This window comes from Paramormyrops kingsleyae, chromosome 2 (assembly GCF_048594095.1).
Source record: "Paramormyrops kingsleyae isolate MSU_618 chromosome 2, PKINGS_0.4, whole genome shotgun sequence".
Taxonomy (NCBI): Eukaryota; Metazoa; Chordata; class Actinopteri; order Osteoglossiformes; family Mormyridae; genus Paramormyrops; species Paramormyrops kingsleyae.
The window spans coordinates 15,341,222-15,359,950 of NC_132798.1; the positions used below are offsets into that span (position 1 = coordinate 15,341,222).

Sequence of the window (18,729 nt, forward strand, 5' to 3'; positions counted from 1 at the left end):
TGGCCTATGAACAATTTGTTTCACAACCTAAAATTTCATGAAAAAAATGCAGTGGTTCCCGAACAAAATTTGGTCGACAAACAGATTCCTCGACCAGATTCCTTTTCTTTATACTAGTGTACCACCGGCGGGGCGCATGTCCCAGCATGCCCTGCGTGCAATTGTAAATAGAAGGAACACAACAGGCACCCAACAAGCACCAAACCCAAATACACAGACGGGAAAAACAAGGTTGTTAGACATTGAACTGCAAGATGCACACACGGTGGAAGATTAACACATGAGGATCGGACCAGGTACCCACAAGACACGGGCAAACACACGTGTGACAATAGGGAAATGCAACCATTAAAATTAACAACAATACAAGGATTAAGGACTGTTAATAAAGAGCGTGATTTCCCCAGCAAGCAAGTTTCCACGTCTCTCTCTGCTCCCACGATGCCTCGGTCCACCCGTCGCCACACTATATTGTGTAGTTTTACTATAAAAACCAGAAAATTAATTAACAAATATTATTTGGTAGGCTTGTGAACAAAATAATCGAATTTCAATGCTTTCTTATAGCAAAAATTGCCTTGGTTCGCGTACAAATTAGTTCGTGACCACTTTCCTGGAACGGATTATGTTCGTGAACCGCAGGCACCACTGTACAACATTGATATCAGAAGTGAGATAAGAACCTACATTTTGTTGAGATTGATACTCCGACAGCTGGGAAGCAAAGGCCAGGGTCATGTTCCCTTACAGGGCCACTTTGGTACCCACTTGCTAAAGGACAAAGATGCTAGTCACCACTTTAAGGTCGCTTGATGTGAGTTTGCATCTCAGCACCAGCTGTACTTCTTTAGAGCTGTCAATACAATACATTTAATACCAAGAGTGGGTGCAGATATGTTTTATGGAAGTGTGAGAAAACCTTGAGACCAGTTGAAACAGAGCATTTACGTTATTATTGCTACATTCCCTCATTATTGTATTATTACGGATGCTAGTATGATTACACTATAAGCGGTTACAGTGGGCCCGAAATCTCTTCAGCACCCCTGCCTGAGTCTGCCGTGCCGCACGGCTGGATCAGTAGAATGACGCCACCTGGGTGCCTGAGCTGTGAGCTCAGCATGAATCACAGTTTCTCAAGGACCTCCAAGCATGCTTACTCTGAAAGTCCCAATTAAGTGGCGGAATTTACACGTCGAGACCTTGGCAAGGTATTGAGTTTGGTAATTGTGTTTGTTCATTTCCTCACTCTTAACATTTCAGCAGAATGGTTTTTTTCGTCCTCGATTTAGATGCATGAGAGCAGAAAGGTAATTGGGGGGGTGGCTAAGCTTTTCTGTTCTGCGTTTTTTTTTTTTTTAGCAGGAAATTGTTGCCTGCATGGACTGTGTCATTCATGCACTGTGACCAGGAACTTGCGGGGAATAGAGTAAATTGGAGTTTCTCTACCAAGAGAAGGCTAAAATTAGCAAGTGGAGCTTATTGGCGTGCTGAAAGTGGTCTCCATGACAGGGTGAGTCTGCCGGTTGCTGATGGTTGGGGAAGCGGAGCACATGGGGAGGAAGAGACAACGGTGAGCTGCCTGCAGACTCCCTGCCAGAATGTGGAACAGCTCAGGGTCTGTACAGCATCCTGGTCCCATTTCAGCCCTAGCGCTCCTATATCGATTCAGTTTATGATGCATTCCGTTTGGTTGTTGACCATGCCAAGACTTCTGAGACAGCTGACTGAGAGATCAGAATCCTAAAATGAAAGAGCATCAGTAAGATTGGCTGTTCCATCAAAACGTGTAGTCTAATGAATTCATCTGCAACAAATATTACATGCTGGAGAGACATCAATTTAGACGCCATCACATAGTGTGGAAGCCGGAACTGTGTATGTCAGCAGCACTATGATGATAGTCACTACTCTGTAAAATAATTATCTGACTGTTATGTCTGCCGCTGATTTTTCCCCTGTGTGAGCTCATCACTTATATCCTACCTTCATTTGGCAGTGGGTATTTTTGTGAGTTAGGATGCTATGCTTGAAATCTGAAGGTTATTGGTTCAAATCCCAGAGTTGGTGGTGTGATTCTACTGTGAGGCCCTTGAGCAGAGCCCTTAACCCCAATTGACCCTGCTTTCTAAAAATGTACATTAGTTTGGGTAAAGGTGTCTGTTAAATACAGGTAATGAGCAATTTCCTCCGGCATCAATAAGGTTTTTCTGATTCTGATTCTGGTTTTCTAAAATTCTGGAGTTGAAATGCATTTAACATATTTACAGGCGAGTCAGTTTGTTTTGTTGGACAGTCAAAGTCTGATGCTTACAGCACGTTAGCAATAACGAGGCACTGTTTTTACTATAAGTTACTTTAAAGGAAAAGACACTGGGAGCATCCCTGACAGTGCAGATTAATTGTAGATGTACAACAATGTACAACATCTAGCTCTGCAATGCCTAGTAAGTTGCTGTATTCATTACCCTGCCTTACAAAATTTGGTATTGGAATTTTGGTATGCCACTTTGCTTTCTTCATGTTCTGTGGCGAAACTCTTCATGGTATACTTCCTGACAGGGGCGCCGTAAGGGGGAGGAAAACTAGGACGATTCCAAGGGCCCCTGAGTGACAGGGGCCCTTAAAAATTAGGAAAATAACTGGATTGGTTTGGACTGGGTGGCCTAATATGATATGCTTTCATGGGGCCCAAAATCTCTAGCAACGCCCCTGCTTCCTGATATCATTCTACAAATCCTTAAGGACCATGAACGATAGGTCGTTCTGTTTAACACAAAGATCACGCAGCGGGAGTGAATTACAGCAGGGACTTACGGTGTGCAGGGTTTAACCCCGAGAAAGTCCGGACATATCTCAAACCCCTGTCTGCGACCTCATGCAGGTAGGTGCCGAGCACGCGGATGAATGACGGCCTCTGGCGTGACGTCATGGGGGGGGGCGTTTGGGGAGGGGGAAGGGGGGTGGTTCCATGCAAGCAGAGACCGAGTAGGAGAATAAAGAAAGCGCAGGAGGAGGAGGAGAGAGAAAGAGGCCAGCATCAGCCGAGCGTCCGGCCAGCGCCGAGCCTTCGGATATCCCGGGAATCATTGGTAGAGGGTTCCGAAGATCCCGTAGCGGTGGATCCCGCAGCACCTCCCCTGAGCGGATAAGCCCAGAGCCTCGGCGGCGAGATCAAAGCCACGATGCCGCTACTTTTCGTTTGAGAGTGGACTTATACGATGCAAGTGGAGACGTCCTCCTGATCGCACGGCTGACACTGGAGCGAAGCGCAGGGCTGTATTATGGTAAGTGCTTATCGGTACCCCTGTCACGGCTATCTAGTTATTTTTTACTAAATGCACGGGCCGAAAAAATAAGGAAATACTCGGGTATCGCTGTACACGGCACGGCTTGGTGTCCGATCCCTAGCACGATGCAGCGAAACGGGGGATTTTATTAATTTTGCAGCCGTTTCGCGCTGAGGTTTGACAATCCGCTCCCGCTGTGATACGGGCGTTACATTGTATGCACACAAAAGGCAGAGCCGCCGGAGATCGCCGTCCAGATGTGAAGGGACAAAAGGAGCCCTCGTTTTCAGAAATGTGATTTTAAGGCAGGTTTGACCCACCGCCGCCGCGGGTCGATCCCTCGTTCCGTTTATTTATTTATTTTTTTGTGTGTTATGAGGTACCGCCGCTTGATCTAGCGAACAAGTTGCATTTGCAAGGTTTGCATTTGTAAGGTTTGATTTGGTAAAGCTTATATAAGGGGGCGGGGGTGGGGGGGGGACACGAAACGGGGACCCGCGTCCATATGCGGGTTGAAAATGCATCGTTTATGAAAAGTTGTGCTCGGATATTGAGTCCTGTTTGACGGCGCGCTGTGAGTGAATATCAGAAGCACAAAGGAGGTACTGTACCCTTCTGGGCTGCCCCACTTCTACGGGGCCAGCTGTGCCCTATATCCCCTCCTAATTCTCATACCGACCGGTTGATGGAAACCTGGAGGTTCATCCTGCAGGTGGTCCGCCGAGTGTCCCCTAAGCTGCCCCGCGATATAATTCCCCATTCACTTCAACTTAGTGCTGATTTTGTAATCAAACGGAATGTCGGCTCCCTGCTTGTTTGCTCTTCTTTATTTTACATTATTGAGACAGGACCAATGGGTCATCGATGTGAGCGAGGGCCCAAGTCCCAGTCCCAGAAACAATGTACTGGGAGCAGTGTTATGCAAAAAAAAAATGTTTTAATCTTTTGGTACATTATTTATCCCCAGTGCAACTTGATGTTTTAAATGGGATAAGCATCCGATAAAACAAAAACCAAATCCAATTACTGAAAATGCTTTTTACATAGAGTGTAGGCTATTGATTTACCAATCGATTTCTTTGAGAAAACATTCGTTTCAACGGTCTACAGTGCTGTATATTGTGATATAATTTATGACATGTATAATAGCCATAAACTATTTATGCTATTTAGAGAAAATATGTCTACAGTAAAATTATAACCCCAGCCTGCAGCAACAACAAGCAGGATTAGTAATTTGTTGTCTTATAATGCTGTATAATTCCACTGTCATCTCTGTTTATTTACTGGTTTATTATTGCATGTTGTTTGCCGGGAGCGTTTTGCTGGTGATGGCTGAGGAGCTGTATCTTCAGTAGCGGACTGCGCGTGCACAGGCGGTCACACGGTGCACCCTTGTCCTGCCACCCGCTGTCCCATCCGCGCGTACCCGCTTGCCCGTCAGCGCGCTTCCGCGCCGTGCGCGCCGTCTGGGGAGAAGGGAAGCAGTGACCGGCCGGTCGGAAGTCATGACAAGTGTACTGTGAGCCTCAGTGCTACTGAAAATCCCTACACCCCTCCGTCCCTCCCGATGCACGCCGCCTCCCTTACGGCTTCATGACTGGAGCGGTCCACCCGTTTGAGTTTTTCAAGGTAAACTCATTTTACAGGAGTACATTTAAAGTAATTCAAATTTACACTAGTCGCTTTAAGAGTATAAATTATGTAAGTGGCTCTGGGTGATTCAGCGTCCCCGAGAACTCGCCTGGGTCCGGCCGGTGGGACGCTAGATGGGCTCAAAGCACCGGCAGCTAAGCGGGTTTTTTTAAGCCAGTCAGTGACAGGTGTCAGGCGGCTTTTCCCGCATCGCTGTTTGTCTCATTTCTGCCGCGAACAGCCGTGAGTCGCGTAAATACAGATCAATAAGCAAGTGTGAAGTCTGCCTTGTAGCGTTTCTGAGGAGCCATCTCGGCGGGGACGGGGACGCAGTCCAGCCGCCCACCGCTTCGGATGTGTTACTTTGGACTATGAGCCACACAACTATATTTATAATGACGGCCGGCGGAGGCGACTGTATCAGATCTCATTCACAACTGAATGACGTAGCCATTCCAGTTGTCTCTCCTCTCGTAGCCCATCCAGTTGTAGCTCTTCTCTTAAACTGACGTAGCTCGTCCACTTGTAGCCCTTCTCTCATACCGATGTAGCCCATCCAGTTGTAGCCCTTCTCTCACACTGATGTAGCCCATCCAGTTGTATCCCTTCTCCCATATAGATGTAGCCCATCCAGTTGTAGCTCTTCTCTCAAACTGACATAGCTCGTCCACTTGTAGCCCTTCTCTCATACCGATGTAGCCCATCCAGTTGTAGCCCTTCTCTCATACTGATGTAGCCCATCCAGTTGTAACCCTTCTCCCATATAGATGTAGCCCATCCAGTTGTAGCTCTTCTCTCAAACTGACATAGCTCGTCCACTTGTAGCCCTTCTCTCATACCGATGTAGCCCATCCAGTTGTAGCCCTTCTCTCATACTGATGTAGCCCATCCAGTTGTAGCCCTTCTCCCATATAGATGTAGCCCATCCTGTTGTAGCCCTTCTCTCATACCAACATAGCCCATCCAGTTGTAGCCCTACTCTCATACCGATGTAGCCCATCTAGTTGTAGCCATCCTCTCATACCAACGTAGGCCATCCAGTTGTAGCCCTTCTCCCATACAGATGTAGCCCATCCAGTTGTAGTCCTCCTTTTATACTGAGGTAGCTGGTCCAGTTCTCTTTCTTTTCTGTGATTTGTCACTACATCTGATTCTTCCTCTCTCCTTCCTATATGGCAGGACAGACATAGTGGGAACATTGAGGGACTGAGGACGGATTGCTGGGACCTGCCACCCCTGCTGCAGGGCTAGAAGGAAATGGCCCAGAAACAGGGGTCCATCATGCTTGTTTGGAGACCTGCCGCAACCTGTGGATTTGACCGGGAACTGTGAGCACTATCCTTCGCCCAATGTGGGAGTGTCCAGGGAAGGTTGTCTGTGTTGTGTTGCCATGGGGACCCCCACCCAGGATGTCACGTTGGAGAATGGGGACGTGAGGGTCTTTCTGTGCTGAGGTCCCCAAGGATATATGAACAGACCCATGACCTAACTGGACACCATTTATTTATTTTTGAGCAATCCATTGATATATTGCCGCAGTTATTTACATATATAGTTTTAGGTCCCATTTATGTGTCCCTGAGTTAGCTGGCAGTTGCTAAAGTTAGCTTTTCACCGTTCACCGTCTATGGAGCTGTTTGCATAAGCCACCGTGCCCCCCCCCCATGCGATGACACCCCAGGCCATCTGTAAGCCATGGCATCGCATCCACCCCCCCTCTTCCTCCACGACTTTGAGCTGGGCGGGCGTTTCGTGGACTTGCGTCCGCTAGGCTCTGGCTCCACGGGGCCGGTGCTGTCGGCCGTGGACCGGCGCAGCGGGCAGCGAGTGGCAGTAAAGCGGCTGCCCATGCGTGACGCCGTGTCTGTCAAGCGGGCATTACGCGAGGTCAAGATCACGCGGCGCTTGCGGCACGACAACGTGGTGGCTGTGCACGAGGTGCTGGGCCCACGGGGGCAGGTGCTGCGCCCCGGTGCCATCTGCCTGCCCGCCCTCTATGTGGTGCAGGAGTGCATGCAGACGGACCTGGCGCGACTACTGGAGGACGGGCCGCTGCCTGCTGGACACGCCACGCTGCTTTTCTACCAGCTGCTGCGTGGCCTCAAATTCATCCACTCAGCCAATGTGCTGCACCGTGATCTCAAGCCCGCCAACATCTTCGTCAACGTAGACCAGTTGATGCTGAAGATCGGCGATTTTGGTCTGGCCCGCATCGTCGACCCCCGCTACTCGCACAAGGTGAGGCTTGCGCTGCTCCCCTCTCCATTAAGGGGGCTTTTATGCAGTTATAATTGCAATTTCCTTCAAGATCAAATATGGCTATCTGTCTGTCTGTCTGTCTGTGTATTTCTGTCATATCTATCATCTGTTTTGTTTATCTATCTATCTATCTATCATCTATCTATCTGTCTGTCTGCCTATCTGATCTTCATTGCGAGCCACATGTACACATATGTACACTTACACTGTGTTTGTCTTGGCCCTGTGAACGAGGCTTCACAGGGGGAAAGAGAAGTGATATGATTGTATTCTGGGTACTTGTCTCAGATTGTCCTTGTGACTCTGTGGGCATCTGTTAAGCAGTGATACCCATGCATTCATAACACTCTATGATGATGATGAAGTCATTCTGCGACGGAGACTCTGAGAGTATTTTAATTACCCCCGATTAGGCTGAGAGCACTGTGCCGCACGGAGGAGCTGCAGATTCGGTAATCCCGGCTGCTCACTTCCACGCCTTTAGTCGTCTGTCTGGCTGTTTGGCTGGAGAGGTAGCCAATATGTAAAGGTCCTTCATTAAAGATACATTTGTCCTCCAGTGACCCTCCTCTGTAACCATAGCAGAAGATGGGAGCCGGGGAAATAGAGAAGTCGTGTTCATCTCTGATGGACTCAATTACATACGTCTTTCTGCCCATTTGAGCAGCTATGCCACCCAGCCCCCGACGGCTGCCCTCTGACCCTCCCACCATTTGGGGGGGGGGGGGGTGTCATTTGCCTGGCATGTCTGTCGATCCATTAAATAGTCTGCAAGCCTGTTTTGTCACTTTAACGAAAACGTGAGTGTTTAGATGAATAGAAATGACCGATTAAAGGGGCACGGTCATATTACACCCACATGAACATTCAGATGCAGCTGAAAAGTGATCAGAGCGACCCCTGGGCCAGAACACGGAAGCCGCATCGGTCCCGGGAGGTTAACGTGCCGATCCGCCGCCGCATTGTGAGGGCCTGTTACGGGACGGACTGGCGGGGTAACCCGAGCCCCGTCCCACCGCCCTTCAAAGGGGACCTTTGTCACTGCAAACGAGAGGAAAGAAAGATGAGTGGAGCCTGAAGCCGGACATGGGAAGAAAGGATGGGAGAGCGGCGAGGGCGACATCAGGGGGCACAGCCACACACACGCACTCACCTATGGGCATGACCCTAATGTCAACCAGGCCCACCGTCTATCTTGCTGGTACCTGGGTACTCACACACAGGTGCTTCCCGGCTGCACGCAGGTTGCTGACTGGCGATAACATGCACAGCGCCTGCTCCATTTGCACACTGCAGAGAGCTCTTACTAAAATACAGGCTAAGGAAAGCGGAAGCCACACCTACAAAATTCAATCATATTACAGACTCGCTCGCATTCTCAACTTTAATGCTTTGAATTTGTCCATTGAAAACTTTATAACAAACTCGTAATTTAATGATCTCTACAGGATATTCATAAAGACAGACATAAACATTCTATAAGGAAATATCACAAACATTATAAACCAATTTTCTCATTAATGTTACAGTAATAATCCATAACTGTTTCTTCAGTCACCTCTGCTGTCACTCTCTATTTTTCATCTCCTTTTCTCTCCACCTAACTTTTAATGATTTGCAATTTTGACAGGTGATGGGGGGGGGGGCAGGTGGGCAGGTGACTTTACCATGGCATGGCAGACCAAACCATTTTTTGCATCCTAGGGAGGGAAACTAAAATTGTTTTAGTTAAGGTTCCCCTTTGGAGGACCAAAAAATGTTCCCATAACGTCAAAATAGCAGGTTTTTATCACATTGTGGGGAGGTTTGGTCCCCACAATGTAATGTATACATGACCACATTGGCACTCACAGACACACATAAACACAGACAGACACACGCGTGTGCTGCTGAGACTATGACAGTGGCAGACATCCACTGTGACATCATCGCTGTTCCCCTCTGTCACATGACGCTTGACGTTATGGTGGATGCAGGTCAGTTTGTCTCACAAGCTTCTTTGAGGTGCTTCCCTGTTCACTGCCCCCATCTCACATGGACACCTGGACCTCCATTCACCGGGGGGGGGGGGGCGATCTCGCAGACAGCCTCTGATCACTGCTTGCCCAATGATGCTGAGCGTACTGGCCTGGGCAGGCAGCAAGTGAGGGGGATGATACTGCTGACTAATGCTGTTGATATAACATTTATCACCCCCCCACGCCCTCGTAACCCTTTAGCAGCGACGCTCGATCGCTCACTCAGCTAAGACAAAAACCCCATTATCTCCCATTGTCGACATCCTCTGTCCAGTAACTAAAGGCACCATGGACGGTGCCCCCCCCCCCAAAGGCCTTGTCTGTGTAAATTAGGTCGTGCCGCTAACTGGGCTGGTCCCTGTGAGCCTGTTCACCTCTTTCCCCGTGGGAGGAGTACACGCTGTCTGCCGGGCCCCCGTCCACAACCACTGTGTGCTCTTCTTTCCGAGAATGTCGCATTAGAAATATCCTGCCCCCACACCCCCTGGCTGAAAAATCCTGCTCCCACACCACCCACATCCTCCCTTTGGCTGAAATGTTCTGCCCCCACACCCCTGTCTGAAATCTCCCACCCACCTCGAGGAAAGGAGCCCTGTCAGACCCTTACTAATAATTTATCACATGGAGATGCAGCAGAGTGGGAGGTGGGCTCATGGATTAGGAGGCAGGTTTAGTGGGGGGGGGGGGATGAAGTCCGGGGGGGTTTAGAATCAGCTGGCACTCCTTAAACATTAAACGGCACCCAGTCAGTACTCTTCATCTACAGAGGGAGATAGGGAAACAGGGGGACGGGGTATACCCCCCCACACACTGTTCTTATTCCAGAGCCGCTGTGCAACACACATTCGGCGGGTCGTCTCCTGGTCTCCTGGGCTGACCGTGCCAGAAATATTACAGGAGGATTCCTCATAGCGCATCCAATATGGAGGAGGCCCGAGGATCTCACCATGCCGGGGCTCATTTGTTAAAGGATGGCATGGCGCTGCTGTACCATCACGCTTTATAAATATTTGCCTGTGATGCAGGCGGAGAGGAGGGTGAGTGGTGCAGGTGTGATCTGAAGCTACAGTGCCCACTGGTGTCTGGGGTTTGGATCCCAGCCAATCTGGGGGGCGTGACACCTCTCTCACAGTGCTGGGCGCTACCCCAGCCACATCCGCCAGGGAAGGAAAGGGTCTGTCCGCTGTGTGCTGCACTGCATTGTGGGTAAAGGCGACAGGGTGGGGCCGAAGGGGCAGAGGTGTCTGGTGACAGGGTTGGGTCTCCTGGTCCTCCGTGTGTCACTCACTCGCTCTCCCTCCTGCCAGGGATACCTGTCCGAGGGGCTGGTGACAAAGTGGTATCGCTCTCCTCGGCTGCTGCTCTCCCCTAACAACTACACCAAGGCTATCGACATGTGGGCGGCTGGCTGCATCCTGGCCGAGATGCTGACTGGACGCATGCTCTTCGCAGGTGGGGGCATGGGGGGCAGGCGACCAGTGTCCTATCTGAGAGTCCATTATTTCAGCAGAGAGAACCGCTCTCTGGACAGGAAGGAAAGAGATCCGCACAGCTGAGTGATGTGTGTGTTTCTGTGTGTGCGTCCATTACTGAGTGATTGTGTGTGTGTGTGTTTGTGTGTGTGCCTCCATTACTAAGTGATGTGTGTGTGCGCGTAGATCCATTACTGAGTGATAAGAGACTGTAGCGTGTCTGTGCCTTGTACTGAGTGATGCCTGTGTGTGTTTATAAGGCGTGGGCACTTTCTCACTGAATCCATGAGGGTGTGTAATTCTCTGTCAAGGCCAGCAGGTGGCATACTTATTAAGGACAGTGATTCATAACTCTCAGGATGCAGGTTTGAATCCAGGGAGAGCCTTGCTGTCACACCCAAGAGGAAGTTTCTAAATTATCCCAGTGAAATCTCCATCCATCTATATATATTCACATAAGCATAGAAAGTCATTTTGCTGAATAAACAAATATTTTGTGGAGGTGTGAGGTGTGAGTGTATCAGGGAGAAATGGACACAGGTGTGAGACTGATACAGCATAAGTAAACCTCCATACTTGAATAAGTCACATCATGTAGGTTAAAACACCTTGTTTGCTCATTTTCAGTTTAATTAGGAACGTAATGTTTACATGTTGAAGGTATTAGCTGAAGGTTAAAATGACCAGATACCCTTGAAGACTTACTCAGTAAAAATAATAATATTGCTATTTATTCAGTTTTAGTCACTGGTCACCTGTTAGTTTTCATCTGGTTTACGCAATTAAAACTGATACCTGGTCCTCTTCAGCACATCATATGATTTGAATTATGGGATGTCTTTGATTAGGGTAGGAAGTGAGAGTAATTAATGAAGAGCTCAGCTGGTGAGAAACACGGTTGCTCTGGCACTGGAAATGCTGGATCAGCCTGCTGGTCCTTCACATGGGGTGGGGGTGCCTTTGATGGGGGGGGGGGCTGTAGTAAAAGGCTCACTAATTAGCTTCACTCTGCTTACAAGCTCTGGCCTCCCACACAATCGATGTTTGCCGCATTCTTCGTCAATCCATATAGATCAGGAAGGAATCACTGATCTCTCTCTCCCTCCCTCCCTTCCCCTGTCTGCTTTTCTCTACATATCCCCTCTTTCCGTCATTCAGCCGTCAGCATACCTAACAGGCTGCTCTCGCATGATCTCTCATCACCATTATGGATTATTCTCTCCGTTTATGCAGTCTTTGATAAAGGCGGTGATTCAAACCCGGTGCCCTAGCCGATATAGTGATATAGCGGCCTTTGCTGTACCGGCCCGTCTAGGGAGAGCAGAACCTGGGGGGGGCTGTGTCACAATGGCACCCGGATAACGTTCACGCCTTCTGAAGGGATCACGGAGTGTCTGTGACACTTCCCAGGGTATGTGAGTGACCTGGTGGCTTTAAGGGTCACCCCCCCCAGCCCGGCCCTGCCCCCCCCCCAGCCCATCAGGCCTACCTGGCAGGTGCATGTATGTGCTAGTGTTAAGTGGATGGCTGCTGGAGTGGCTGTTGGAAGCGGATGAAGCCAGCTACCCTCTCAGAGGGCTGTGTGGGAGTTTCATGATGCGAGAGTAGTAGCGATTACAGAGCCTTCTGCTGTTTGCTTGGGGGGCACTGAAGTCTAGGAGTCCCTGCTCTAATATTAAAGGGACACAGTAATTGTTTCCCCATGTACCTCCTGTTTATCATACTAAATCATCTTAATTTTGTTTCTGTGGAAAAAAGAACATTTTGTGTTTTTTTCTTGTATGTTAATTACAGTGGCTAGGTGTCAGTTTTATGCCTATATCTCTATGTAGTGCTTGTCTATGATTCCCTCTATGTGAGGCTTGTATATGACTCCTTCTGTCTAGGTGGTACTTGTCTATGATTCCCTTTGTCTGTGTAGTGTTTTCTATGACTCCTGTTTATGTGGTGTTTGGTTGTGACTCCCTCTGTCTGTGTGGTGTTGTGTTTGTCTATGACTCCCTCTGTCAATATGATGTTTGTCTGTGACTCCCTCTGATTATGTGGTGTTTGGCTGTGATTCCATCTGTCTGTGTAGTGTTTTCTGTGACTTCCTCTGTTTATGTGGTGTTTGACTGTTACTCCCTTGGTGGGTGTGGTGTATGTTTGTGACTCCCCTTGTCTATACCAGGGATGGGCAAGCTTATCCACCAAGGGCCAGTGTGTATGCAGGATTTTGGGAAATTCTTTTTGTTAGCTGATCAAACCTAGGTACAAGGACTCTTCAGCCAATCAGTCCTCTAAATCTAATTAGGGAGTTACAGTGAAAACCCAAAGCGACCCTTTTTGGATGCGATTACCTATCCCTGGTCTATGTGGTGTTCCACTGTGACTCCCTCTGTCACTGCATAGCCTTTTCTGCCTGATCGTCTCTTGGACTCGCTCTGTCTGTTTATATTGTCTTGTTTGAATGGTGTTTGGCTGAGGTTCTGTACACAGTTTGACAGCTTTTTGGCTGTTTTTCACGCCATGCCTGTCGTTCTGACTCTCAACCTGCCCACCCTTCCACCCCCAGGGGCCCATGAACTGGAGCAGATGCAGCTGATTCTGGACACGGTACCGGTGTTGAGAGAGGAAGATCAGCAGGAACTACTGAAAGTCATGCCCTCCTACATCAGCCAGGGCTGGGAGGTCAAGAGGTCACTGCGAGAGCTGCTTCCCGAGGTGGATGTGGAGGGTGAGAGATCCATATCAATCCATAAAAGTGACTATTCAGTTCAAATTACTCTGCACTAGGCACAAGGTGCAAAAATGACTTTGTATTGAACCTATAAGGCACAGAGCAAAATTAAATTACATTGGTGATTTGGAACACAAAGCTCAGAGCAGTTACTGAGCTAGACTTGAACCTAAAATCTGGTTCTTGTTACTAGTTGTGTTTGCATATTACCCATGAGTACTTAGCCTGGATTGTTTTAGCAAATATTCAGCCGTGGTCAAATGAAATTCCAGTGGCTGTGATGTCATAGATCCATGCACTTCCACACTGTAGCATCCCCAGTAGCCCCAGGTGTCGAGTCACTGGACTTTAGCAGGAAGGTGCGGGAGGAGAAATCGGAGAGGATGAATCGGTTCACACAGGCAAGAAGTGTAGAGGCTCAGACAGGGTCCTGGATCCCAAGATTGATCTAGAAGCAGTTGGCTCCCTTATGCCCCAATCTGCAGGGACTTCATGAGTGGACTGCAGAGAGCCTTAGGCTACAGAAACTGCAGCTTTCTAACTAGATCCCTCGTTAACTTTGTTTAATTAGAAAGAAGCAATAAAGCATCATCCTCAGCCCTGACTCGGGGGAAATCTGCAGTTATGTACTTTGTATTATGTATCTCATTCCGTAATTGTCTTGGAACCTTGGAAGTAGGTGGAAAATAATGATAGGATTCTCGTGTTATGCAGGCTCCAGAGAAATGTTTATTGCACACTCACCGGAGCGTGACGTGTCATCAGCGGCTGGGGTCATGTGACGCTCACAGAAACACTCACACCTACACTCACACGACAAGTCGTTTTAATCTGCACGCTGAACGTGAGGGGCAGGCCCCAGGGACTCTCAAAAGCCGACCACTCTCCCGTTAACAAGAGGCAGCCATTGATGCGAATCCCCTCCTGCCTGCTTCATCTATCCACTTCAGCTGTCGACTTCCTTGAGCGGATCCTGACCTTTAACCCCATGGACCGGCTGACGGCAGAGGACGCCCTTTCCCATCATTTCCTGCGGCAGTACTCCTGTCCTGAGGACGAGCCCACATCACTGCACCCTTTCCGCATCGAGGACGAGCTGGATGAGGGCCTGGTTACTGGGCAGGACTTTGACTACGCCTCACAGTGGGAGTGTGACAGCCAAACCACACACTGGGACAGGTACGTCCACCAGGCCTGGCTATCTGGGATACTCGTGAGATTGAGATTACCAAGCCTCAGGCAATTTGCAGATGTTTATATATATAGTATATAATAGTGTGATTTATCTGTTGAGTGCAGCAGGGCCTGTAATGTGATTGGTTCTATTTCATCTATCTCCCATGCTGGCCTATTATTTTTTTCTTTGGTAAAATTCTGATAGGCTACACAGCGTGCTGGACACGCCCACTAGCAGTCCTTAGCAGGGACTGCAGAATGAGTCACTGCTTCATGCTGATATCTCCCCTGGGAGTCCCAGCACAGGATGTGGTGTTACCCTGACAACGGGGCAGAACACACACCCCAGGGCGCTGTGTGTCCCGCGACAGAATACTGGGGCTCAGAATACAGGTGACATTAATGACGGGTGCAGAGTGTGATCTGGTTACAGATGAGCAGCACTAGGGTGGGGGTGGAGGGGGGGGGATAGCCAATCCACATGCAACTTGGTCGTTATGCCATCATGCTGTCCTCCCTAAGGCGTTTGGCCACACCCCCTTGTCTTTTTGTGTGTGCGTGCATGTTGGTGTGTTGCAAGCTGCAAGTGAACAAGGAGCTGCTTCCTTAGGAGACTGAATCAGCGACCAAACCTACGTAGGATTTCCAAACGAGGAAACTGGGTCGTGGGGAAGAACAGGCTCTGCTGCACTCACCTCTGTCTGTCCTCCCCGCCCCACTGCCACAGGTTTGAGGCCAGCCTCTCCTCAGAACCCAGCTGGAGGCAGTCGGGCCAAGTGGAAGGAGTGTCAGGCTTGGGGGAGGAGGGAGAGGAGGTGCAGAGGGACCCACGGGCGGATCCTAGGCCTCCTCTGGAAGAGGCACAGGTGGATCCCCGCAAGTACTCGCACAGCAGCTCCGCGGAGCGCTTCCTGGAGCACTCGCACTGCTCCCTGGAACGTGCCGGGGGCAGCCACGGCGAGCTGGACTGCGGCCGCTCCTGCGACTACAAGGTGGGCTCACCCTCCTACCTGGACAAGATGGCATGGCGCGAGGGCAAGCCGCAGCACTACTCGGAGCCTAAGCTCATCCTGGACCTGTCGCACTGGAAGCAGAGCAACCAGCAGCCAGTGGGGGGTGGCCTGGGGGAGCCCCCAGCAGAGGCCCCGGCAGACCTCTTCCTGGAGATTTCCCGCTGGGTGGAAAGCACACAGTCCCGCCTGCACTCCCCCACCCCCAGTCCGCTTCAGGACTTCCTCTCCCTACCCAGGTCACCCCCACTACCTCTGTCACCCACCCTGCACCCCCTGACCCCCACTCATTGTCCAGTTCCTGAGCACAAGCCCCACCGGAGCAGAATCAGCCCTCGTTCGTCGTCCTCCTCGCCCCCATCTCTGTTACCCTTCTCCCCCTCCTCCCCACCTCCACTCTCCCCCCGAATCCCTCCTACCTCCACCTGCCATATTGCTAGCCCCGCACCCTCAGAGACAGTCTCGTCCCAAGGGGCGGAGTCACAGTTCGACCTGGATGCCTTCATCTCTCACGCCCTCAAGCTGTGCGGACAGACGGAGGAGCTGGAGGATAGGGGGGACACAACCAGGCCGGCGGACATCAACGGAGTGCCCAAGCTTGCAGACTGCCCCCCGCCCCCCCCCTCAACCCCTGCACCGGGAATGCTCAAGGCACAGAACTACCAGAAGGAGCACTGGTAGCCCCAACACATGGACACCTGCTCTCTCTAGGGACTGAGTTCCCCTGCTTTGAAGTGCTGCAGCAGTTGGCATTCACCATGCTATTAGCCGTTAGCTAACATCCACTGGGCAGGACACCAGTGAGCCCACCCAAGGGCAGCTTACTAGATAGCCTTCTTCTAGATACCAATAGCCTTCCCATGGACACCAGCAAGCCTGCCCAGGTTTCTGGGTGCAGATTATCTCTTCCACGTCTTGGGCTGTAAGTGACAGTGGCTCGTCACCGGGGTGGGATCCTCACAGTAGCTCGTGGCCCTCAACAGGTGTGAGGAACTGCACGAAGGATCATTCTGAGGCAAGGGGGTAACCTTCAGTTTCCAGACTGGCATTGAAAGCAGGCATAACCAGGACAGGTTACACACAAGAACTCAACAGGCATCTTATAGTTTTGCACAATCACCCGTGGAAGCTATGTAGGAAAAATGTAGGCGGCTAGAAAGGCAGAAAGTTTCCTGGGTTATAGTCTATCAACATAATAACCCATATTTTTCATTGTTTAGAATGAATGCAGTGAAAAAAACGGACCACAACAGCACTTGAAATAGTTCCAGGTTTCTCGGCTACTCATTGTGAACATCCCCTTGGTATACTTGCCACAGAAATAAGCTGGTAATAACTTGCCCCTTGACCTTCATGACTGTTTTGGAAGACTGTTCTGGTTCTGGTGGGTGGAGCCCCATTAGCAGGTAGACTTTAATCACACGGGCAGCCAGGCATGTTCTGGGACTGACAGCGTAAGTGAGGGTCACTTGTAGGATGGGTTTGCCGGGTTGTTTCGATCTCTCCTAGTGCTTCCCCTTATCGCTGGGCTCTCTCACCAACAGCATGACGTATATGATTGTACAGATGCTGTTTGTTTTCCTGTCAGTTTGAGTTTTCTAACAGATTAATGACGTTTAATAAAATTTGCCAACGGCTTAATGATGCTTGTGTTGTCTATTTCTAGCCGCTTGCGTTTCAGAAGTTCCTCTTGCTCCTCATTCTCATCTTCATCAGGGGAAGATTGTGCCTGTCAGGGGATTATCACTAAGCAGATAACATCTCCTGGTATAAGGAGTAGCCGCACTCTGAGTGATAGCATCACGATGACAGACCTGACTGATCAAACACCCCATGTAGTGGGGAATCTCAAGTGACAGGCACAGCTAATTAATCATTGTGCCAGTTATCCTGCCTTTTTTAAGCTGGGGAATAGCATGTTGGACGATTACTGTGTGAGATGGTTCAGTCAAAGCACACACACACAAAACATCGGCCTTGTGTCCTTCACAGTGAGGCTCTTTCGAGGTCTGTAGCCAGGCCTGGGGGTGTCAGGGCTTGTCACCTGCCAAGAGGACCGTGACCAGGGTAGGACAGCAAAAACAGAAACTGCACAAAGTCTAACTGAAAAGTGCATGAGGGCTAGCATCATGGTTAAGAGCATTTTAAAGACATTGTAGCATATAGGCTTGGGAAGACATGCAGCTCAGGGTGCCGAACGTCAGAACCACCAATAAACTCTACTGAAGTTCTTTTGTATCATAGCTAGCTGTTAACAAGAGATCAAGCATGAAAACATAGGCTGGACACAAGGCATGGGTGCCCTGCCATACAGTATTCTGACACTGCATTACCGCCAACAACCAGCGGAGGTGTTGATGCACCCTCAGCGCCCTTCCTCTACTGTTGCGTTAGTTACAATCAGAAGGTTGAGGTTAGCAGCGGCTACTAAGTCCCGGGAAGGCTTTGCACTTTTATTTATCTTGCAAATGTTTCTATCCAGCAACATACACTTGAGGAAACCGGGTCAGCCATTGAGGCTGTGGACAGTGCTTAACCCACAAACTCGTAGGAGCCACAGCTAATAAGGAGCACAGAGACAGACTGCGACCACCACTGTATGAGGATACGGGAACCACTGACTCTGAGTGACATCACACACACAAATCAGTCTTTAACAATGATAATGTGCTATTAAGTTCTTAAACATGAGAAAATGCAATATTTTCTATTGACACCTGTAAGTTAATCAAACTGTAAAATAGACTTACCCTATTAGATAAGTTTAATGGTCCAAATGGTAACCTATGTATTTTAGTGGGCAAAAGGTGGATTTTTTTTGTGATTACATAGTTCAATTTTTCCCTTTAAAATAAAGTCAAATAAATTTCAAATAATTAAGAAGTCAGGTAAACGATTTTACAAATGTTTCCAGACCGCAAGTATGTGGCCATGACTGCACCGGGTCTGGCAGCCGGAGCGTCGCCCAGCGTGAGTGATTGACAGGGCTGACTTATGACCGGATCGACCTACGAGATCGGAAACATCTGAAGGCGGCGATGACCTATATGAACATAGGTGGAAGAATGTCAATAAATCATACAACACAACTGATTTTATAAATACACATTACTTTAGTTCACTTTTCATTTATTCCAAATTTTAACTAAA

At 49.4% G+C, this 18,729-nt stretch overlaps 1 protein-coding gene across 2 annotated transcripts; it reads left to right on the forward strand.

The window, feature by feature from the left end:
• The first annotated feature begins 2,980 nt into the window (after positions 1–2,980).
• Positions 2,981–17,220, forward strand: mapk4 (mitogen-activated protein kinase 4). Of its 2 annotated transcripts, none has more exons than XM_023836556.2 (6): positions 2,981–3,287; positions 6,105–7,163; positions 10,510–10,654; positions 13,229–13,390; positions 14,344–14,572; positions 15,297–17,220. In XM_023836556.2, exons 2-6 carry the CDS (start codon positions 6,621–6,623, stop codon positions 16,258–16,260), a joined length of 2,043 nt encoding a protein of 680 aa, XP_023692324.1. In that variant the 5' UTR covers positions 2,981–3,287; positions 6,105–6,620; the 3' UTR covers positions 16,261–17,220. The 2 variants fall into 2 exon arrangements, with proteins under 2 accessions (XP_023692324.1, XP_072562533.1); XM_072706432.1 differs by lacking the exon at positions 2,981–3,287 and adding an exon at positions 4,782–4,922.
• Positions 17,221–18,729: the final 1,509 nt, after the last annotated feature.